This window comes from Culicoides brevitarsis, chromosome 1 (assembly GCF_036172545.1).
Source record: "Culicoides brevitarsis isolate CSIRO-B50_1 chromosome 1, AGI_CSIRO_Cbre_v1, whole genome shotgun sequence".
Classification (NCBI taxonomy): Eukaryota; Metazoa; Arthropoda; class Insecta; order Diptera; family Ceratopogonidae; genus Culicoides; species Culicoides brevitarsis.
This window is the reverse complement of record NC_087085.1, coordinates 23,723,977-23,744,160: the sequence shown is the minus strand read 5'-3', so window position 1 is coordinate 23,744,160 and position 20,184 is coordinate 23,723,977. Positions and strand designations below refer to the sequence as shown.

Below are 20,184 nucleotides of genomic sequence, written 5' to 3'. Positions count from 1 at the left end.
GAGTTTAAGAAAAATATAGTACAAGATTGTTATGCCTTCGAAGGTTTTTGTTCAAAAATTCGATGTTTTTTGATCAATTTTTTAAGTTTTTCATTTACGAAAGCAAAAATTTGTATTTTTAGGAGATAGAGGATTTGATTTACAACAAAATAGAACTGCACTGGGTTTTATGTGATGCAGTTTACGGGGTAAATTTTACGGAATTCGTAATTTGGAATTTTCAAATAAAGTCTTCTTATATGGGAATTTTTTGTATTTTGTTTATAATTATATTTTTTTATTATTTTTATGTAAAAGTTGAATGAAATTAAGTTCAATAAAGTAAATTAAACATAAAATGGATCGATTATAAAAACTATAATATGATATTATTATATGTATTATATAACCCGTTAGAGATACCTTTTTAATGTAATCACAGAACAATACAAAAACGCACCAATTTGCATTAGTTTTACTTAAGTTCAATTAGTTTTTACATGAAAAATAAAAAACCAGATCAAGCTGTATCCGTACAGCTACGTTCAACGGTACCGCATTTCAGGTGTATAGGTTTAATGTTGTTATTTAATTGGGATATTTTAAGTTTAATTATTTACCCGAAATGTCTCGGAATGCACCCATTTTGAGTGCATTTTGAGTACATTCCGGGTGCATTCCGGATATTCCGAGTGCATTCCGAATGACATTCCGGCTGCATTCCGACTGCATTCCGACATTCCGGCTGCATTCCGACTGCATTCCGACATTCCGGCTGCATTCCGACATTCCGAATGACATTCCGGCTGCATTCCGACTGCATTCCGGCTGCATTCCAATTAGGCCACACATGACGTACGACATCTCCAGCATAATCTCCATCCCAAACATACACGTGAACGGAGAGCCAATAAGTAGAGTTGAAAAGGCTAAATACCTGGGTTTGACGCTTGATCAACATCTGCTTTGGAATCAGCAAATCGAGAACATAGCGAGGAAAATACGCCCCATTATTGCTGCATTACGTAGAACAGCATACCTCTTACCACAAGAAACAAAACTGGCTGTCTACTACGCACATGTGCACTCTCATCTGCTATATATGGCATCCATATGGGGAGCATCCAGTCACGTGAACCTTGAAGTTCTTCAACGCCTTCAAAACAAGGCGATGAGGTTCGTCTTTTATCACGAATACAGTCACCGCTCACTATCCACATCAGAACTTTTCAAGAAATATCGAGTCCTAAAAATTCCCGAACTGATTAAATATGAGCGAACCATGACTATTTTCAAAATGATCAAAGGCATGACAAAAACGAACTTGACTATACCCCTAATTAGTGAACGACACAGCCATGACACCCGACGTAGATCAAGCCTACAAATCCCGCTATCCAGGACGAACTACTCGCGGAATAGCATCTTTCACGAGGGCTTGAACTTCTACAACCAACTCCCTGTGAATGTCCGTCGAACTGATAACGTTGTGTACTTTAAAACTGAACTTAAAAGAATCTTGACCAACGTGTATTGATTTGTCCCTACGTCCCTTAATTTAAGATAGCTTAAAGTTTTAGAATTAGTCAGAACTCTGAATTGTTATCCTAATTAATGTTCTCTACTACCGAAAACAGCAAATGCTGAAGTAGTAGTTTTAAGAAGAAGAAAAGAATAAATAATAATAATAATAATAATACCGCATTTTTTCAAAATTTTAAAATATCCTATGAAAGGAGACTTTCTTTAAAAATTCTAAATTTCGAATTTCGTGAAATTCACCACTTAAACTGTAATATATAAAAATGAATGTATTTCTATTTTGTTGAAAACAAAGTCTTCTTTCTTCTAAAATTACAAATTTTTGCTTTCGTCAATGAAAAAAATTAAAAATAGATCGAAAAACATCGAATTTTTGAATGAAAACCTTCGAAAGCGTAGTTATCTTGTACTACATTTTTCTAAAACTTCATGTAACTTCAGGATTTTTTGGATTAAAACGCAGCAATATAAAACCATTTGAAGCTTTATATTTTGAAAAATTAGGTACCGGGGGTCGAAGCCCCATCGTAAGAGCCTTGAAAATCGTTTTTGCCGTTTCGCTCAAAAACCGTTCCGATTCAATATATAGTTTCTGAGCCAAAACTACTTATTTTTGGCTAAATAATCATAAAAAGTCGGTTCAAAGCAAACAAAAAATTTTTGGGGGTCCCTAATATACATATATAATATCCTGTTGACCCTTGCATGTCCAAACAGTTTTATTGCTTTTTTATATATTCAATTCGAGGAATATATAAATCTAATTATAAATCGATAATATGTATATAAATCGAATATATAAATATAATTAGTCACCATCGACATACATTTTAAAATACATATTTCACTGTATTTCATTGGTTTTCTTTTTAATTACAACAAACGAAGATAGCCTTTGTTTCTTGATGTTTTGATTTTCCATGATTATAGTTCAACCTAGTTAATTTAAAATTGAGCAAACAACATTAGACGTTTTTCATGATTAATCAATATTTTATTTAGTTGTTTTCATTTTTTTTTTGTTGATATTTGATATTTGGTGATTGATAATCGATGAATTTTCAGGTTTTATTTGCCCCACTTACTATTGGTATTGTATCGTATTGTACAAAAAAAACAGGAATTTATGTTCATTCTATTAGGCATTTAATAAAATAAATGAAATAAACTACTTAAAGTAAAGGAAGTACATAGTATAATCGGTCCTGGAAAAAGTGCGGGAACCTGGGAACCTCGTTCCCGGGAAATTTACAAAAATCATAAAGAAATATTGAATTTAAAAAAAAAAATAGAGAAATTTTATAATTTGACGATTAAAATTTTTAGAATTACTTTAAAAACGCATAAAATTGACTTAATTTATGATTTTTTTCAATATCTTGAGGTAAATATAATTTTGGGAAATGAGTTTGGTTCCCGGGAAAAAATAAACTTTTTCCATGTCTGAGTGTAATTTTATTGAAATAATAAGTTTATTTATGTTCTTCTTTTATATCATGATGTTCATTTTCAATAGTATCGGATGCAGCTTTTGAGGCATCTGCGACCCATAAACCGGAGTCAACACACCGTTTCATATGATACGCTGCTTCAGTTTTATCCATATTAGAAATTACATCTTGCAATTTTTGTACATTACGACTTTCAAAGCATTCCTGAAGCTCCTAAAAAATAATTTTTTAGTTTTTATACTGAATTAATTTAATATGAATAAACCTTTGGTAAAGTCTCAAAAACTTCTACGGGATCTAAGCCACCTGGTCCGATTCGAGCTTTTCTTTCTTCTTCTTCTTGCTCAGCAAGAGCAGCAGCAATTTTTTCCTGTGCTCGCTTGCGAATTCTGTTTTTAAATCCATCGATTTCCATATGGAATTGTGCCTTATAATCTGGTTCACATACTTGTATTTTTGTGAAGAATGAACCGACACAGGAACGTGGATCAACATCCAGTTGCCGTGAAAGTTCAAGAATATACTGCATACAAATAGTTTGATGAGCTACGTGTTCCATTAGATCGTGCTTTTCTTCCATCTCTAGTTCAATGCACCAAATAACAAGATAATTAGCTGTTTCTTCACAAACTAATTGATGATGATCCATCAAGAATCGTTTTGAGTCATCATATTTTCGTAACATGCCAAATTCCTTAACCAGCTGTTTATTTTCCAGTATAAATTCTTTTAAATGTCTTTCCTTTTCTTCTTCTGACATTTCATCATACTTTGGCCTGGGTTTTGGCTTATTGATAATAGTTTTGGCAAATCCAGGTTGACTTATTGTATCAACGTTCCATGGCATTTTCTTTTCCTTTTTAATTAATTCCTCTTCTTCCTTCTTCAGGATGACATCTTGTTTTTCTAACTCTTCAAGTTGTTTTTTTAAAGCACTTATATCTCCTGTGCCAGCAGCTACCTTTTCTTTGATATCCTTTAACTTATTCTGATGTTCGATTTTTTTACTTTTAAATCTTTCCTTCTCTTTTTGCATTTCTTCAGTTCGTATCATTCGTGACTCATGTCGCCATCGAAACAAACTCGGAGTATCAATGTTTGGATGTGTATCATCTTCATCATCAGAAACCTAAACAAAAATTAATTAATTTTATTATTTTTCTCTTTTGTTTTCATATTTGTGTATCTAGACTATTTCAATGCAATTTCGCCTAAGAAGGTGTCATAAGCAAAATATTTCTTGAGATGTGAATGAAAATATGTAAACTTTCCCTACTTCAATGTCTTTCCATTTGCTATAATCGACCATTTTTGTCAGCTTTTTTTTATTCACAAATGATTTACAAAGTTTTTTTATTTCTCCGGATGGAAAATTGTAGTTTTTTCTAGAACCCTCACTAAGTTATGACAACAGAGAGCGACAAACGTACATCGTCGCAGTCGCCTAAAAACAAGGCATATAAAAATAATAATTAATTATAGTTTTTTAAAACGTATTTATTTACACATAAGTGTTTACTAAGGAATTTACATATAGTAATGTAAATTTATATTTATTATTATTTACGATTTTTTACTTCTTGTTTATAAATATTTATGTATTTAAATATTTAAATAAAGTAAAAAATAATACATGAACAAATATTTAACAATTTTTTTGGTGCACAATTTTCGAAGGGTATTATTTGAGTATATTAGTGCTCACTGGGTCCATAAAATAAAAATTTTCTTCCATGTGGATGTGTTTTTTTTTTCTAAATAAATAAATAAAAACGGTTAGCAATGGTAAATTTGTGATAAAACATCGTAAAGCATTCAAATAAACGATTTTATTTTCATTCGCAGCGAAAAAATATAAAAATCAGTTCTGCAAAACGAGGACATCATGAACGTCATAAAAAAAATTTTCTTAAATCCAAAAAAACAATGTCGAAGGAAAAGAAACAAAATGAAAATATTTTCAAATCAAAACGTGAATTTGTTTCGAGAAGAAATTTTCAAAATAGTAGGAAACTGCATACAGATACCCACAAAGATTCAAATTGCAAAAATGACTTGGAGAACAGATTGGAAATGATGAGTGAAAATACAATAGAATCGTATAATTCTAGTGATGGAGATTTTATGGATGACACCGAAACAATGGAATTTCAATACCGTCTTCAAAACGATAACAATGTAAATAATAAAGAAATGCGTAAACTTCTTCCTATTAAAACTAAGTATGGCTTGGTACCGAGAGAAACAAGCCACATTCAAGAGAGTCAGAAAAGTTTGGACATCGTACAATCAGTTAATGATGATGCACAGGATGAAGATTTAGATTCAGACAATGATATATTAAATAGCTTAGATAAAATAATCAAGACACCATCTACAATATCAAACCATAAAAATACACTATCAACCGCTGATTTACTTGTAGAACGAAATGAAACTATTGAGTCGCTTAAGTTTAAAATTGGTGTACTTTGTTCTGGAATTTTAGAAAAACCCGAAGAAAAAATTAAAAATCTTACAACTCTAATGGGTATGATAGATGAAAAAAATAAGGATGGACAGATAAACTTTTTCACAATAAGAAAAATGGCTATTTTGTCAAACATGGAAATATTTAGAGATATTATTCCGGAATATCGTGTAGGAGTAATTGATTTGGAAACACACAAAGGTAAGTAATAGAAGTTGACATAAAAAAAGTATAAAAAACTAATCATAATTTCCTTCATTTTAGTAAAAAAGGTAACACTCCAGAGAATCAACTATGAAAAGGATTTATTAGAGTATTATAAGCGTTTTTTGGTTAAAATGGAACGACTTATATCAAAATTGAAAATAAAACGATTTCAAACGATGAAAGCGACTAATGAAGATAAAATTCTTGCGGAGCTTTCTGTTCACTGTCTTTGTGAGCTTTTACTAGAGCATCCATATTTTAATTTTAGCACGAATATCGGACAATTATTGGTAGCAATGCTGAACTTACATTATGATAATATTCGATTAATGGTTCATAAAACATTTTGTTCAATCTTTAAAACGGATAAAAGATTGGATTTGACTCGACACGTAAGTATATTATAAAACAATTTTTTTGATTCCTTTTTTTTTTTTTAATTTTGTCATTAAATTATTAGATCGTGAGACACATCAATAACCTTATTAAAAAGAATCACAATATAGTACATGTTGAAGTCGTTTCATGCCTTTTAAGTCTTCAAATTAAAAACATAAATTTGGATGCTGAAAAAGAAAATGAGTTAAAGAAGAAAAAACTTGAAGCACACAAATCTCGTGTTATAAGTCTTTCAAAACGTGAAAAGAAACGAAAAAAGAGACTAGCTGATTTAGAAAGAGAATTATTGGAAACCAAGGCAGAGGAAAATAAGCAAACAAAAAATGCAAAGTTAATTGACATAATGAAATTGACATTTACAATTTACTTTCGAATTCTTAAACAAAACCCAAATACTAAAATATTAAGTGCTACATTGGAGGGGTTAGCCAAATTTGCACATATGATCAATATCGAGTTTTTCACTGATCTTGTAGATGTTCTGTATAAATTGCTTCTTAACGAAGATTTGGGCTATCGTGAGCAGCTGCATTGCGTACAAACAGTTTTCACAATATTATCAGGTCAAGGAGAAGTTCTCAACATTGATCCGGCGCGTTTCTACTCTCATCTCTACAAAAATTTATTAGCAGTACATTCAGGAAAAAGTTACAAAGATACAGAATCTATTTTGATGACAGTAGAAAACCTTTTGGTGAAGCGACGAAAGCATTTAACTTCCTTACGCAGTTTGGCGTTTATAAAACGATTAATGATTTTAAGTATGCAATTGCTGCATAACGGAGCGTTATCATGTCTATCAATCATAAAGGCATCTCTTCAATTGAATAGCCAACTGGATGTCTTATTAGATACTGAACAACATATTGGCTCCGGTAAATACGATCCATCGATTGATGAGCCTGAGTATAGTAATGCAAATTGTACCAATTTATTCGAAATTGGATTAATGTACAAACATTACCATCCAATTGTTCGTAAATATATTCATTATATTGCTCTCGGTGTACCATTAACAGGCAATGGAGTATTAACTTCTGATATTGCAAAATTGAGTCCTGGTGAATTGTTTGAACAATATGATAGTAAAAATATTTCATTCAATCCTGTTATACCAACTCCCCAAAAAACGTATATTCCAATATCTGCAAATCGAAATAAACATACATTTTTAGATAATCAACTACAAAATATTTGCAAGAATACATGGAATAATTGTCGACCTAAAAAATAAATGGATATGAATAAAATAAAAAAAAAAATCGAAAATATTCTACCTTAAACTCTTTTTGTTTGTCTGTGCTAAACCATGTTTGTGGGTCTTTTTGACCAAAGGGTACGTTTATGATGTTTTATGGTAAAAATTGATGTACTCAAGCCGAAAATATTAATCTCGGGATTATGAAATCTCTAATTAGAAAGAAAAGTTACGGCGAATAAATTTAACGTATCAACCCCTCCCCGCGATTTTGTCGAAAAAATTCAGTGGGAAAAATAAAAATTGAATATAAAATAGAATCATTTCTGACATTTCTGGCATTTTTTAAGTCACGTGACCAAAATATATATATATATTTATTTTAGCTTTTTGCTTTTTCTTTACTTATGAGTTCGAATTTGAAAATAATAATTTAATTTAAATTTAATTCAATTTTAAGAATGAACATTAATTTAACGTCCAAACACGTAAAAAAATTAAAAGAAAAAAATCAAAAATATAATAATAAAAATATTGCTCTATATTCATACACGCAGAAAAAAAACTTGTGCATAAAAAATATGGATGGCCAGACCAAGTGTTTAAAATAAATGTTTTTATTTAAGGTATAGAAAGACTTTTTTTTTCCTTCGAAGTGTGGTAAATGGAAATGGAAATGTTAAATGGAAATCAAATAAATGTTGAGCTTTTTTATTTTCATTAAATCAAATACATAGAATATACCTATGTTTTGGTTTTGGTTTATTATCAAACCATAAGAAATAATTCATTTTTAGGACACGTGTCAAAATGTTTGATTGCGTTTCGATGCAAAAATATATCTTGCGTTACGCACATCCTTTACACACTTTTTGACTTTATTTTATTTTTCAACAATACCAGAATTGATTAGATTGTTATTTTTCTCTACAACCTTTTTTACTTATGTTGTTTACTTTTAATGTCACCTTTTATGACATCACTCATAATGTTGATGATTCCAATATTATCTTCACCTCAGCTCATAAGAAGAATCATAATGTTAAAAATGCGGTTGGTGAAAACTAAACGAATACCTCGAAAATACCAGAAAATTGATTGAAAATGAAAATTAAAATTCGTTGAGAATACTGGAAGGAGAGAATACTGTAATAATAATTATTATTATAATAATGGTCATTTCATGATGGTATATTAACTTTCAAAACATACGAAAAATGACTAAAAATTATCAAAAATTTATTAAAATCATTTTTTTTTGTATTTTGACGAATTCCATATTGAAACGACCTAGTTCAGAAATCATGTATTCCGATTTTAATGAAACTTTGAGGGATGAAAGACCCATTAAAAATAAGAAGTTTTGCATTTTTGGATTTTCCGATTTCATCCCCTATCGGGCGTGGGAGGGAAATTAAAGTTTTTCGTTTTTCAGCCATAACTTTCCTATGGAGTACAGTAGATTCAAAAGAGTAGGCTTGTTGGAAAGGTCTTAGCAAGGGCTACAAACCATGGAAGAAAAGTTTTTCACTTTTCTCGGAAAATTTTTGAAAAATACTTTTCAAAGGGGGATAAGGGGGGGAACTCGGAGTGTCCAGTGGTGTCCATATACTCAAAAGAAAGGTCTTTTTACGTAATATAAGATGGCATATTTAGATTTTTAAAATTTGGAGGTCCCCAGAACAACTTTTTCCCAAAAATTGAGTTTTCCGGCTATATCTCGGAAAATATTATTGGTTTGCAAGCATATGTTTTATGGTGGTAAATTATGAAATTCAAATTTAAAAAATTTCAACTACTTGTATTTCGTAAAATATACAACTTTTTGAAAATATGTTTGCACATTCGAAGTGTACTTAAAATTCTAGGAAAAAAAATGAAAAATTTTGAAATGCGTGTTTAAAGTAAGTTAATGTCATATTTAATATCATTTACATTTTTATTGCTATTTTTATCGTTTTTCAATCATAAAGTCCCAAAAAAATGTCAAAATTTTCCTTTTTTTCTAATTGTTTTTTATTGGCCTTAAATAAAATAAAATTTTTAAAAAGTCGTTGGAAAATTATTGACAATTTTTTGTTACGAAAATTAGTTCAAAATATCTAAAATGTCTTTAAAATACTCCAACAATAATGTTCATAACATAATTAAATTATTGTTCGAATATATTATGGATAATAAATAATTGTTGAGAAAAATTTCATAGAAAATAAATAATTGTCGAGAAAAATAAATAAAAAATGATATTATTCCAAGGCTCGAAATATTCTATTGAATATTAAAGATCTTGAAAAATGCTGAAAAGATGACGAATCATCTATATTTTCTTTATTTCTATTATTATTCAATTAATAAATACAATTCCTTACTTTTTGATCTAAAAAAAAATGCTAAAAATATTTTGAAATTGTATTTGCCTAAGTTGTATATACTTTTTTAAAGAATAATCTGAACTTTTGTTTATGAATAAAATATAGAGACATCACTTTTACGAAAAGAATGGAATGAGATAATATGATTCATTTAGAACATTGGACAGGAATTATAAAAAGTACCTTGTATCAATTAGCAAATTTGATTGTGCTATTTATGTGTTAAAGAAAAAGATTCTTTTACTTTAACTGAAATACTCAAAGTAGATATAATTAAATAAATACTTAACGAAACACCGTTATAGAAAAAAAGTACAACTTTTAATAGAATTTCTAAAAATTCTACGTATCAAATATGACTCGAAATTTGAAAGAGGATCATTTTTGGGTCGAATTGTCTATCAAAAAGTAGTAGGTACAATTTATTAAAAAAAACTAATCATCTCCAAAAGCGAAGTCAAAAATTCTTCAATTCTGATGATTTTAACTAATATTTTACCAAAACTTTACTTTTCTTAAAGATTGTAAATGGAAGAAGTTAATATAAGAATAAAATAAAAAAATTAAAAAAAATAAATAAAAAAAAAATAATATCAAAAAATGTATTCTAAAACAAATTTATATTGAAAAAAATAAAAAAAAAACAAACAAACTATAAAGTCTGAAACAAGTAGGTATTATTCGAGGAGATTGAAAAAAAGAAACTATAAATCATGAAACAAGTTGTTATGAGAGGGAGACATTCATATTATGGAATTCTCACTGAGCCCGTCAAACTTTTAGGGTCAAGATGAAAATATACCCCTTACCAAAATGGTATAAATTTTATAAACTGAAAATAACAGATCTTGTATGGCAAAATCAATATAAATTTGGTAATAAGAACACTCAAAAATCACTGATATAAGCGTAATTTTTATTACGAACTACAGAAAATTCATTTTGTACGTAGAATTCAATTTGAGCAGAATTTAAAGATGAGCAGTCCCAGTTAAAGATGATTTAGACTAAAAATATTAATTAATGAATTGTGTAATACTTTTTAAGTTTTTAGTAATTTGGATATTTTTCAAATCAAGTATAGAGCATATAGAGTATAGTATGTTTTTTCTCTTGTCAGTAGTAACGACTGTGATTGTTCCTCATTTTTTTCAATGAATATTAATTTTTAAAATAATTAAATTTTTACTTCTGACATAATAATTTCGAAAGGATGAAAGAACTGTTCCTGTTCCGTAATTAAAACCAAATTTTACTATCCTCAAAAACAAACATACTTACCTATCTACTGATGCTTCAAATATTAATAAATATTTAATTCTTTTATTTATTTAAATGATACTTAAATGTATTTACGTATATTTTGTTTATTTAATTATATTACTCTAAAAGATATAATATAATTTGTGATTGATTGTTAAAAGTAGTTTACTTATTAATATTAGATAAAACTCATAAAGTTTACATTTAATGTTTTAAATATATTAATACAAATCATTTTTTAAACGTGTACTTTTGGAAATTAAATAAGGCCACTTCAAACCTATTTTAAACTTTTTGTCCCTTAAAATTATTTTTGATTGGAATAAAGCAAAATGTTCCATTTTTATTTTTTACCATTCATCGAATTTTTAAATCTAATTTAAAATTTGTTAAAAAAAAACCAAAACTATTTTTTAACCTTTAATGAATGACGCGCTATGACAAAAAGTCTAAAAATGATTTTAAGTGACACTGATTTATAAAAACTAAATATTTAAGTTATTGTGTATTCAATGAATTTAAATTTATGTTATGTAACAAAAAAATTGCAGCAGAACATTTTAAAACGTTTAAAAAAATAATCATAAATCTCTTTTAAATTAAATATGTGTACATATATTCATATTTATCATTTACAAAACAATATTTTTATTTTAACTATTTTTACGTATTTTAAAAGAATATTTTATTACATATAAATTAATTAAAGAGCTGTTAAATTTGTACATGAAAGGCGTATACATTTCAAAGAACAAAAAAATTATCTATAAGTTTTTGAATAATTTTGCATCAATAATTCATAAATTTGTTAATATGCAGTTGTTGGCCCATGGTGAACTAAGTGATGGTGATGATGATGATGATGATGTCCAAAAGGATTAAGAGGAGTCACAGAATCTGAAGATGTTGTGGTTGTCGGTCCTGTATGATACCAATCATTCGGAGTATGAGGATGATAAATTAAAGCATGATGTTGATGGTGGTTCAGTACTGATTGTGATGTGGTAGCAGATTGAGAAGTCGTGGACGATAGTGTTGGGCCTAAGCTATGGGTATGGTGAATTTGATGAATCATTGATGAAGGTGACCCAATTTGAATTAAACCACCATTATAATCAGGAACTAACGGAGATTTATTGTTATTATCGTTACTTATGAGCTCTAGACTTGTACTTTCAGTACTGCTGCCTACTGTACTATTATTAAGGTTTAGTAACAAATGAACTTTGCTATCATGATTGAATCGACTATTTGCAGGAGGAGATTGGGTTCCTCCAGTGATGCTTGATGAGCTTGACTCTTCTCCATCGCTATCATAATTATGACAAGGAGATTTTTCACCAAGACTTCCATGAATCTAAAAATAGTTATATATAATTGTTTGCATCTTGATTTATAAAATTAATTTAATCAATTGTTATAAATTATGCATAAATTTATCAAATAAGTTTGTCACTCACCTTCATGTGTTTCCGTAAAGACGATGGATGTGTGTATGATTTATCACATCCTGAAATTCGGCAATTGTAGGGCTTGTCTGATGTGTGAACGTGAGAATGTTTTTTTCTATCTGATGAGTTAGCAAATCGTCTGTCACATCCTTCGTGTTCACATTTAAATGGTTTTTCACCTGACAAAAATATAAAAATAAAAATATTAAAATACATATAAATTTAAAATACAAAGACAAAATTATTTTATAATTTAAATATAAAAAATATAATGAAATTTCTTCGTTTTAAAACCACATTTTGAATAAACGATGTGCAAACTTCATATATGACATGTTACTGAAAGTTAATTTAATTTTTAATTTTTTTAATACAATTTTTTTTGTTTACATATGTTTTGTACATTTTAATTTTCAAGATTTATTAGTTAGCATAATAAAGATTTTTAGCGTATCGGTTTTAAAATACTAATACAATACCGCATTTCGATGTTGCTTTTTTTACTCTTTACTTTACATTTTCGAACTCTTCATAACCTTTATACAATTCCATTCACCTCACAACCTGATCAAAGACCTGGGACTGCTCAAAGACCTTCAAGATCCACAAATAACTATGATTTTGGGACACACACACAGACGACAAGTCAAGTTTAATACCGCAATTTTATTCAAGAGGCAGTTAAAAAAATTATTATTAAAGTTTAAACCTGATTTCAATATAAATTGTGATATTTTTGTATTTTGTTTTGTTCAAATTTTTTCAATCTAATTACAAAATTTCTTTTTTTTACTAAAAAAATGTTATATAATCATCATAAGGATCATTGATTTAAAGGAAAAAATAAAGAAGTATTCAGCTATAGCTTTCTGTTTGATCCTTGTTATATATGGTGCACTCCATTCTAAAAAATGCCAATAAATACTAATATACATACATATATATATATATATATATATATTTTTTTTTTGACATTTTTGGCTTTCAAAAACATATTAACAGAATTAAAATAAACATTGTTTGGATCAAAATTATAAGTTCTTCCAAGTTTCACTATACAGAAAGTCATCGCTTATAAGATTGCGAAAACATTGTGATTTATTGTTTGGATGTACACATACAACACAAATTTAAATTTAATATGTAACATATGTTTGCTTGAGTTTTAATCTATGATTTTGTTTATAAATAACACTCTCAAAACATAAAATAATTAGTTAAACATACAAATATGTGTAACGACAGACACAAGTATTCGTATGAAATATGTCCAACTTAACCGTATTTTTTAACTTAACCGTAAATCTGTTTCTGAAGAAAATTCATGATCAGAGAATTTCGCTAGAACAAAAGTTTCTTATTTTTATGCTCTAGATGGAAAGTTTCTTAGATTTTTGATTTGGCAATGTTGTGATTTTCCGTGATTCCTCGTGAAATGACCCACAATATAAAATTGAAAAAAAAACAGCAAATGTTGTTGTTAAATCAGAAATGTAAGTGAATTTTTGAAATAATTTTGCGTGAATTACGTACGATGCTAAGTCGAACGATGTAAAAAAATATTAATTTTGGAATAAAGAAAATAAGCAAAGTACGTAACAGCGTTTTGGGTTCCATTGTTAAAGGTTGTTAAAGGATATCCAAAAATATGGTGATTTTTGTATAGTATAATGAAGTCTAAAATAGAAAAACTGAAACGAAACTCACGGGAGATGCTACTTAGCTTTGTATAAAAACATTTGACCTTCCGAGACACTCTAGCGTAACACATTTTTCTTCGAAATGCGTAAAAATATTAACAACAAAGTTTAAAATATTATTCAATAATTTAAGCGCCAGACTTATCTTTTCAATCTATATAAATTTTTATACCTATGTTCGTTGAAAATAAATATTTAAAAATAAATTAAGTATTTATGTAAACATATTGGTTTTTGTATTTTAATGTTCACAACGCACTTGATTGACTTTTAAAAATATTTTTTTACTTCGCTTTAATAGTTCCTTTAAACTACCAAAAGATATAATACATAAATATTTTCATAAAATAAAATATTTAGCAAAAGTTACTGATAATTTTGACTGAAAATATTAATTTTTTAAGACTAACGCTTTATTGAAAAAGCCTATTTAAATGTCAAAGTCTTCGCTCAAAATCAACAGAATTCTTAAATATGTATCTTTAATTTTGCTTTACATTTTTTTTTGTTCTTTCCTTTGTACTGGCATTAACTTTGTATTATTGGTTGGAAATCAGATGCCTACTAAAAAACAATATATAGAGAAAACATTTTTTAAAAGCAAAAACCAAGAAACTTATGTCAATTATTATTCATTAAATATAGTTTGTTTATAATATAATTTAGTATAAAAACACAATCAATCTTTTAATTCAATAATCATACTTTTCCAACTTAATTAAATTTAGCAGTATATTATCATAATGTAAGTATTAAAGTATCCCTTTTGTTTAAATTATGCACTACTATATATTATTTTACTCTAATTTAAGTCTACATAGTGGTAAAATATACAGCAAAAGTCATGTTAAATCCCTTTTGCAAACAAAACTTAATCTAATATAGGACAAAATATGATAAAATGAATTTTATTTATTCATCTATTTTCTGAACACACGTGCGATGATGCTGTAAAATTTGAATAACATTAATTTTCTGTTTTGTAATATTGTATGTATATATTTACCTACGTTTGTATGAAAACATTGTGCCCTTTTATATACTTATTTTGTCATTTTTTGACTGATAAAAATGAATAATAAAAAGGAACAGTAGGAGTTGAATTCCGTTTAAAAATGTTGTTGTTTTTTATTAAGTTCTTATGTTCCGTAAAAATATTTTATTTTTATACAAATCCTAACATTGATTTAGTTTTCTTAAAGTGAGAAATAGATTTTTAAATTAACTCTGATTCTGAAATCACTGTCTGATATATAAAGCAATCAAAAATGTTTTCGGTTTCCACACTCCTATTTTTTTGTGAAATTCGTTTTTAGGATTTCTAATACAGAGTCAGATACTTAAATCATTAGTATTAAATTTAAATAAAATAAGTAACATTGGTCGAAAAGACAAATTTTCTTTTAACCAAAAAATGACATTGAAATAGATATAAAAACGAAATTAAAAAACTTTCTTTTGGAAGAAAATCATATTCAAACATAATACATATTTAATGCAACTTGCAATAACGTAAAAGTCAACCAATTTCGTCCAAATTTAACAATTTCGCACTCGGTTTTTTAATTATGAAATGAACAAAGGCGGACTGGCGATTGGGAGCACCGGGAAAATTCCCGGTGGGCCGGTCCAATTTTAGGCAAAAATGGGCCGAATTTTCAGAAATTTTAATATAAAAATGATAAAATTTTTGAAAATGGGTCAATTTTGGGCCTATATTCCCGGTAACTTTTTCCTTCCCAGTCTGCCGCTGGAAATGGACATTACTATCGTGTTTCATTTTAAGTGACCTGAACGAAAAATTGCAATAATCTCATTTTTTTATAAATTGATAAATTATTTTAGGTTGAAATCTATAATTTTTGTTATATTTTGCAATTTTTCTAATTTTCACAGAATGTGATATGTGTCGAAAATGTGATAAAAAATTTTTTGGGTCGAGTTACCAAATTTTATATTTTTTCTTAAATTTTATTTTGTGAAATTTTGACTTAATTAAAATCTGACAAGAATTAAACTAAATTAGCTCAAAGAGATTGCAGTTCACCGTCGGTGTTGGTGAAAAACCACAAAAAACATGCGTGAAATCAAATTAAATTTAGTTATATAAAAATAAATAATTTTTTTGTGATATAAATTATGAAAAGAAACTTAGGCCATTAAATTTAATTATTTCACCTTATGTCACCCCCATCCCTCTGATTTTGCCAAAAAAATTCAGGGGGAAAACTAAAAATAATTAGAAAAAAAGGAAAATTTTGACATTTTTTGGTACTTTTTTTTTAAAAGATACGTTTTTGGAATACCCATAATTGATAAAGAAAATAATAGTTGATAAATTAATAATTGATAAAGAAAAAATATATCATTACACAGTTGTGAGATTGAGCAAAAATTTTGAAAAGTACCTTGAATTAGCTAAGCAAATTCGAATCGTAGTATATGTTTGTTACATAGTCCTTTTGTGCACCCGTTATGATGTTTAGTTTATGAGAAATGAATTATAAAAAAATAAACATTTGAAAGCCCGAATTTACACAAAAGTTTTTTCCATACTCCTGGCGGACTATGTGGCGACTATGGACGGCGGGTCATGTCAATTTTGAGAAAAAAACATAAATTTTATTTAACATGAATACTTTTTAACTGCTGTTGACATTTTTATCAACTTTTTTCAAATATACTTTTGAATAAAACGGCTGTTTATCAACAAAAAAATTTATTTTCAATCATTTTTTTTTTAATTGGAAGCTGTTCATTAAAATGCCTGGGCTGTTTTTGGGTCCCAGTCCGCCTTTGATTGAAAAATTTCAATTTTTTTCAAAAAATTCTCGGCTATGAAAATAAGGATACTTTTTTGCCCAAAAAATGTAATTTTTTCGCCATTTTTCTCAACTTTGAGACCTGGGCTCTAGATTTTTTTGTTCAAGCCGGGAAATTTTATGCCTGAATTCAAATTATTTGGAAAGTTTACTGGAAAAATGGCCAAAAAAGAAAAAAAAATTTTTTTGAAAAATTTTAATTTTTTAAAAAAATTTCTCGGTTATGGAAAAAAGGATACTTTTTTGCCAAAAAAAAATGTAATTTTTTCGCCATTTTTCCCAACTTTGAGGCCTTTTGTTTAAGCCTAGAGATTTTTTGCCTGAATTCGTATTCTTTGGAATGTTTACTGTCGTTTAGCACCTCACCGCCTTTGATTCTGAAAATTTTTCGATGTTTTTAGGGCATCGTTTCAAAAAATTGGCACTTTTTGTGCGGTAAAAACATGGAACATATAAATACTACAAAAATGGTCTTTATTACTATTGTTTGGCTTAAGCAAAAATTATTTAAAACAATTGATTGGCTTATAGAGAAGCAATAGGTGTTGTATTTTGATTTTGCTCAATTAAACTTTCTTGACTTTTCTATTTTTGTTCAATTTTTGAATAAAATATCCTTAAAATGTAAATAAAGTAAATTATTTTATTTTTTTTTTTACCTTTTTTTTTTATTAAAAAACATAAAAACTTTTGGAAAAGCAAATTATTTTACATTGCTAGCTTCACTTTTGCTTCTGCTTTTAAGCAAAAGCAAATTTAAAGCTTGCTGTAATTTGCTTTCAATTGTTTTTGCTTGAGCAAAAGTCAAAAACAAAATATGATTAACTTTTTACAAAATTTTAGTCTAGGTATGCCCTGAAAGTTTTTTTTCAATCAAAAATCAAGAAACGTCTAGAAATTTCTAATTGGAAGGTACAACCCGAGAAAAACCTAGATTTTTCGAAAACTTCATTTAATTTTTTTTCTAAATGTTATAACTTTTGTGTAAAAATTCTTATATCGATTATTATTATTATTATTCATTTCAAAAAAATATGTGTATTTTCCTTCATAATAAAGTAACGTTCTCCTATCAGATGCAGATAAAACACTAAGTGAAAATAAGGGTATGTATGAAATATATTCGCCGTATTTATTGAATAAAAGAGGCGTACAATATAACAAACGAATGTCACTTACAGACAAAAGTAGGGTGCTTTTAGATTTATTTTTGCATTCTAAATGTGTATTAATAGACAACAAAAACATCACGCACATTTAATAAGGATTTAGATGTCAAGGGGCTACAAAATAATGTATAATATAAATACATGATAATGTCTATATTTTGTATTATTTTTAAGCAAATGTATCAGAATCAATGACAAAATGGAAGATTTTGATCAAACAATTTTATAAACAATATCATCATGATTTTATACATGAAATTACATTCTTGAAACGTCATTCGCTGTGTCATACTATATATTTGCAGTATTTGTTGTAATTACCTGTTGTACTTATTAAACATTTTGTAATTATTTGATAAAAAAAATAAAATAAAACAGATTAATGAGGTCTTAAATTTTATAATACCATTTATATATTTAATACCCTTCCAAAATCTCTAAAAAAAACCAAACTAGTGATCAGTTGTCCAGCCGACGAAATGGACAAGTTCCGCTACGGCGAATGGACGAACTAATCAGGCACAATAGCGCTTTTCTTTTCTTCAAAAATGTAAATACGCTAAAAATAAGTTGCTCTTCTCCCTCTGAGTTATCAGCTTGTCACTTAAGCTTTGGAAATAATTTCTGATCATTTAATTTTGATTATATTAAAGCAAAAACATGGAAAAACACTTCAATGTATAATACTATATAGCATCTTAAAAAATGTATAGTAGAATTTATTAATTGCGAAAAATTCAAAAAATATACTAAAAAAAAAGAATAATTAAATATTTCATTTACATAATGTTTGGATTTTGATATAACATAGGTCCCGGTAAGTCGTTTGGAGTTAAAAATATAGCTAAAATATTTAAATACTGTTGCAATATAAACACTATATTATATCTATACAAACACTATTGAAACGTCCTATATGTTCGCTATATTTTTGACCCACTAGTATCTATATAATATCAATATAAACTAGATACTAATTTTTGCATTATTTTCCAAAGTTTCTAAATATATGCAATATAACATGAAATCTACATGAAATATATTTTTTTACAAAAATAAGAGCAGAATTCGGTCAAAAAGTGATTTGGGACACGTTTAATTATGACAATTACGATAAAGAGCAAGGAATAAATAAAACAAAAGTCAATACAAAATTAGTTAATACATATTTTAAAAATTTTCAGTTAAAAATTTTCAAAAATAAGATTTTGAAACAAAAAATGTTGAAAGAACGAGTTTTGACTTCCATTTTCGTTAAGAGAACAGATTTTTAAATTCTCTCAGCATTCTCTACATGCCTGAGGCTATTAGGCATTTTTCAACAATTTTGGGGCCTATTTTAAAGAATTTCGTTCTAGAGAAATCTCGGGCCTAAGGCTTCAGCCTCATCAGTCTACCGGTAAATTCGCCACTGTTTAAATCGATCTAAAAATGTCAGAAAATAAATATATGTTAAGACAAAATATATACCTAACTTATTGCATATATTTAGAAATTTTAGAGAATAATGGAATAATAATGTCTCTATTACACTAAAAGACACGAATACCACTACCTCAATGTGTCTCACCAAGTGATCTTCGTGTCTGCCAGTGTTATATAGAAGTAATAATCACAAAATATAGCAAATTAATATAACGTTTCCATATCAATACAATATTGCGATTATATTGTAATAGTATCGTAAAACACAATAATATTTTATCTATATTTCTAACTTCAAACGACTTATAGGGATTTGATGATTGAAAACATGTATCTTATAATATTTTGAATTATAGAAAAAAAGTTTTATGAAATTTTATTTTTCACATTTATGCCTACATCACATTAGTACCTAAATATTCGCGTTAAATTAATCGCACACCCTTAAATCATTTTTTTGACATAATGGGTAATGGTTTTCTTACAGGCTAACTTTTAATTTTGTCAGAAGGAAGATCTGTCTATTTTTTTTTAATTGTATTACGTTTAATTACTCAAATCAAATAAACTTGTTTACTATTCATTTTTCAAAAACAATCAGGTCTAAAATATGTGTATACTATGTATAAAAAATTAATACGTTTTACATCAGAAATTAGTTCGTGCGTTAAAAATTCTAATATTAATATGATATTAATTCTCTCTTTTTTTACATTTTTCTTTGCTATCATATTGT

At 27.7% G+C, this 20,184-nt stretch overlaps 3 protein-coding genes across 3 annotated transcripts; 1 reads left to right on the top strand and 2 right to left on the bottom strand.

The window, feature by feature from the left end:
* Nucleotides 1-2,963: 2,963 nt before the first annotated feature.
* On the bottom strand, nucleotides 2,964-4,404 carry LOC134827239 (hsp90 co-chaperone Cdc37). The gene is made up of 3 exons (XM_063839827.1): nucleotides 4,249-4,404; nucleotides 3,238-4,101; nucleotides 2,964-3,185 (listed from the first exon to the last, which is right to left on the bottom strand). The coding sequence occupies exons 1-3, from the start codon at nucleotides 4,279-4,281 to the stop codon at nucleotides 2,994-2,996; spliced, it is 1,089 nt and encodes a 362-aa protein (XP_063695897.1). The 5' UTR covers nucleotides 4,282-4,404; the 3' UTR covers nucleotides 2,964-2,993.
* Nucleotides 4,405-4,654: 250 nt separating this feature from the next.
* Nucleotides 4,655-7,584, top strand: LOC134827079 (nucleolar complex protein 3 homolog). The gene is made up of 4 exons (XM_063839615.1): nucleotides 4,655-4,757; nucleotides 4,818-5,643; nucleotides 5,707-6,041; nucleotides 6,110-7,584. Exons 1-4 carry the CDS (start codon nucleotides 4,755-4,757, stop codon nucleotides 7,280-7,282), a joined length of 2,337 nt encoding a protein of 778 aa, XP_063695685.1. The 5' UTR covers nucleotides 4,655-4,754; the 3' UTR covers nucleotides 7,283-7,584.
* Nucleotides 7,585-11,523: 3,939 nt separating this feature from the next.
* LOC134827037 (pair-rule protein odd-paired-like) lies at nucleotides 11,524-12,656 on the bottom strand. Its single transcript, XM_063839568.1, has 2 exons — nucleotides 12,342-12,656; nucleotides 11,524-12,238 (listed from the first exon to the last, which is right to left on the bottom strand). Exons 1-2 carry the CDS (start codon nucleotides 12,546-12,548, stop codon nucleotides 11,690-11,692), a joined length of 756 nt encoding a protein of 251 aa, XP_063695638.1. The 5' UTR covers nucleotides 12,549-12,656; the 3' UTR covers nucleotides 11,524-11,689.
* Between the last annotated feature and the right edge of the window lie 7,528 nt (nucleotides 12,657-20,184).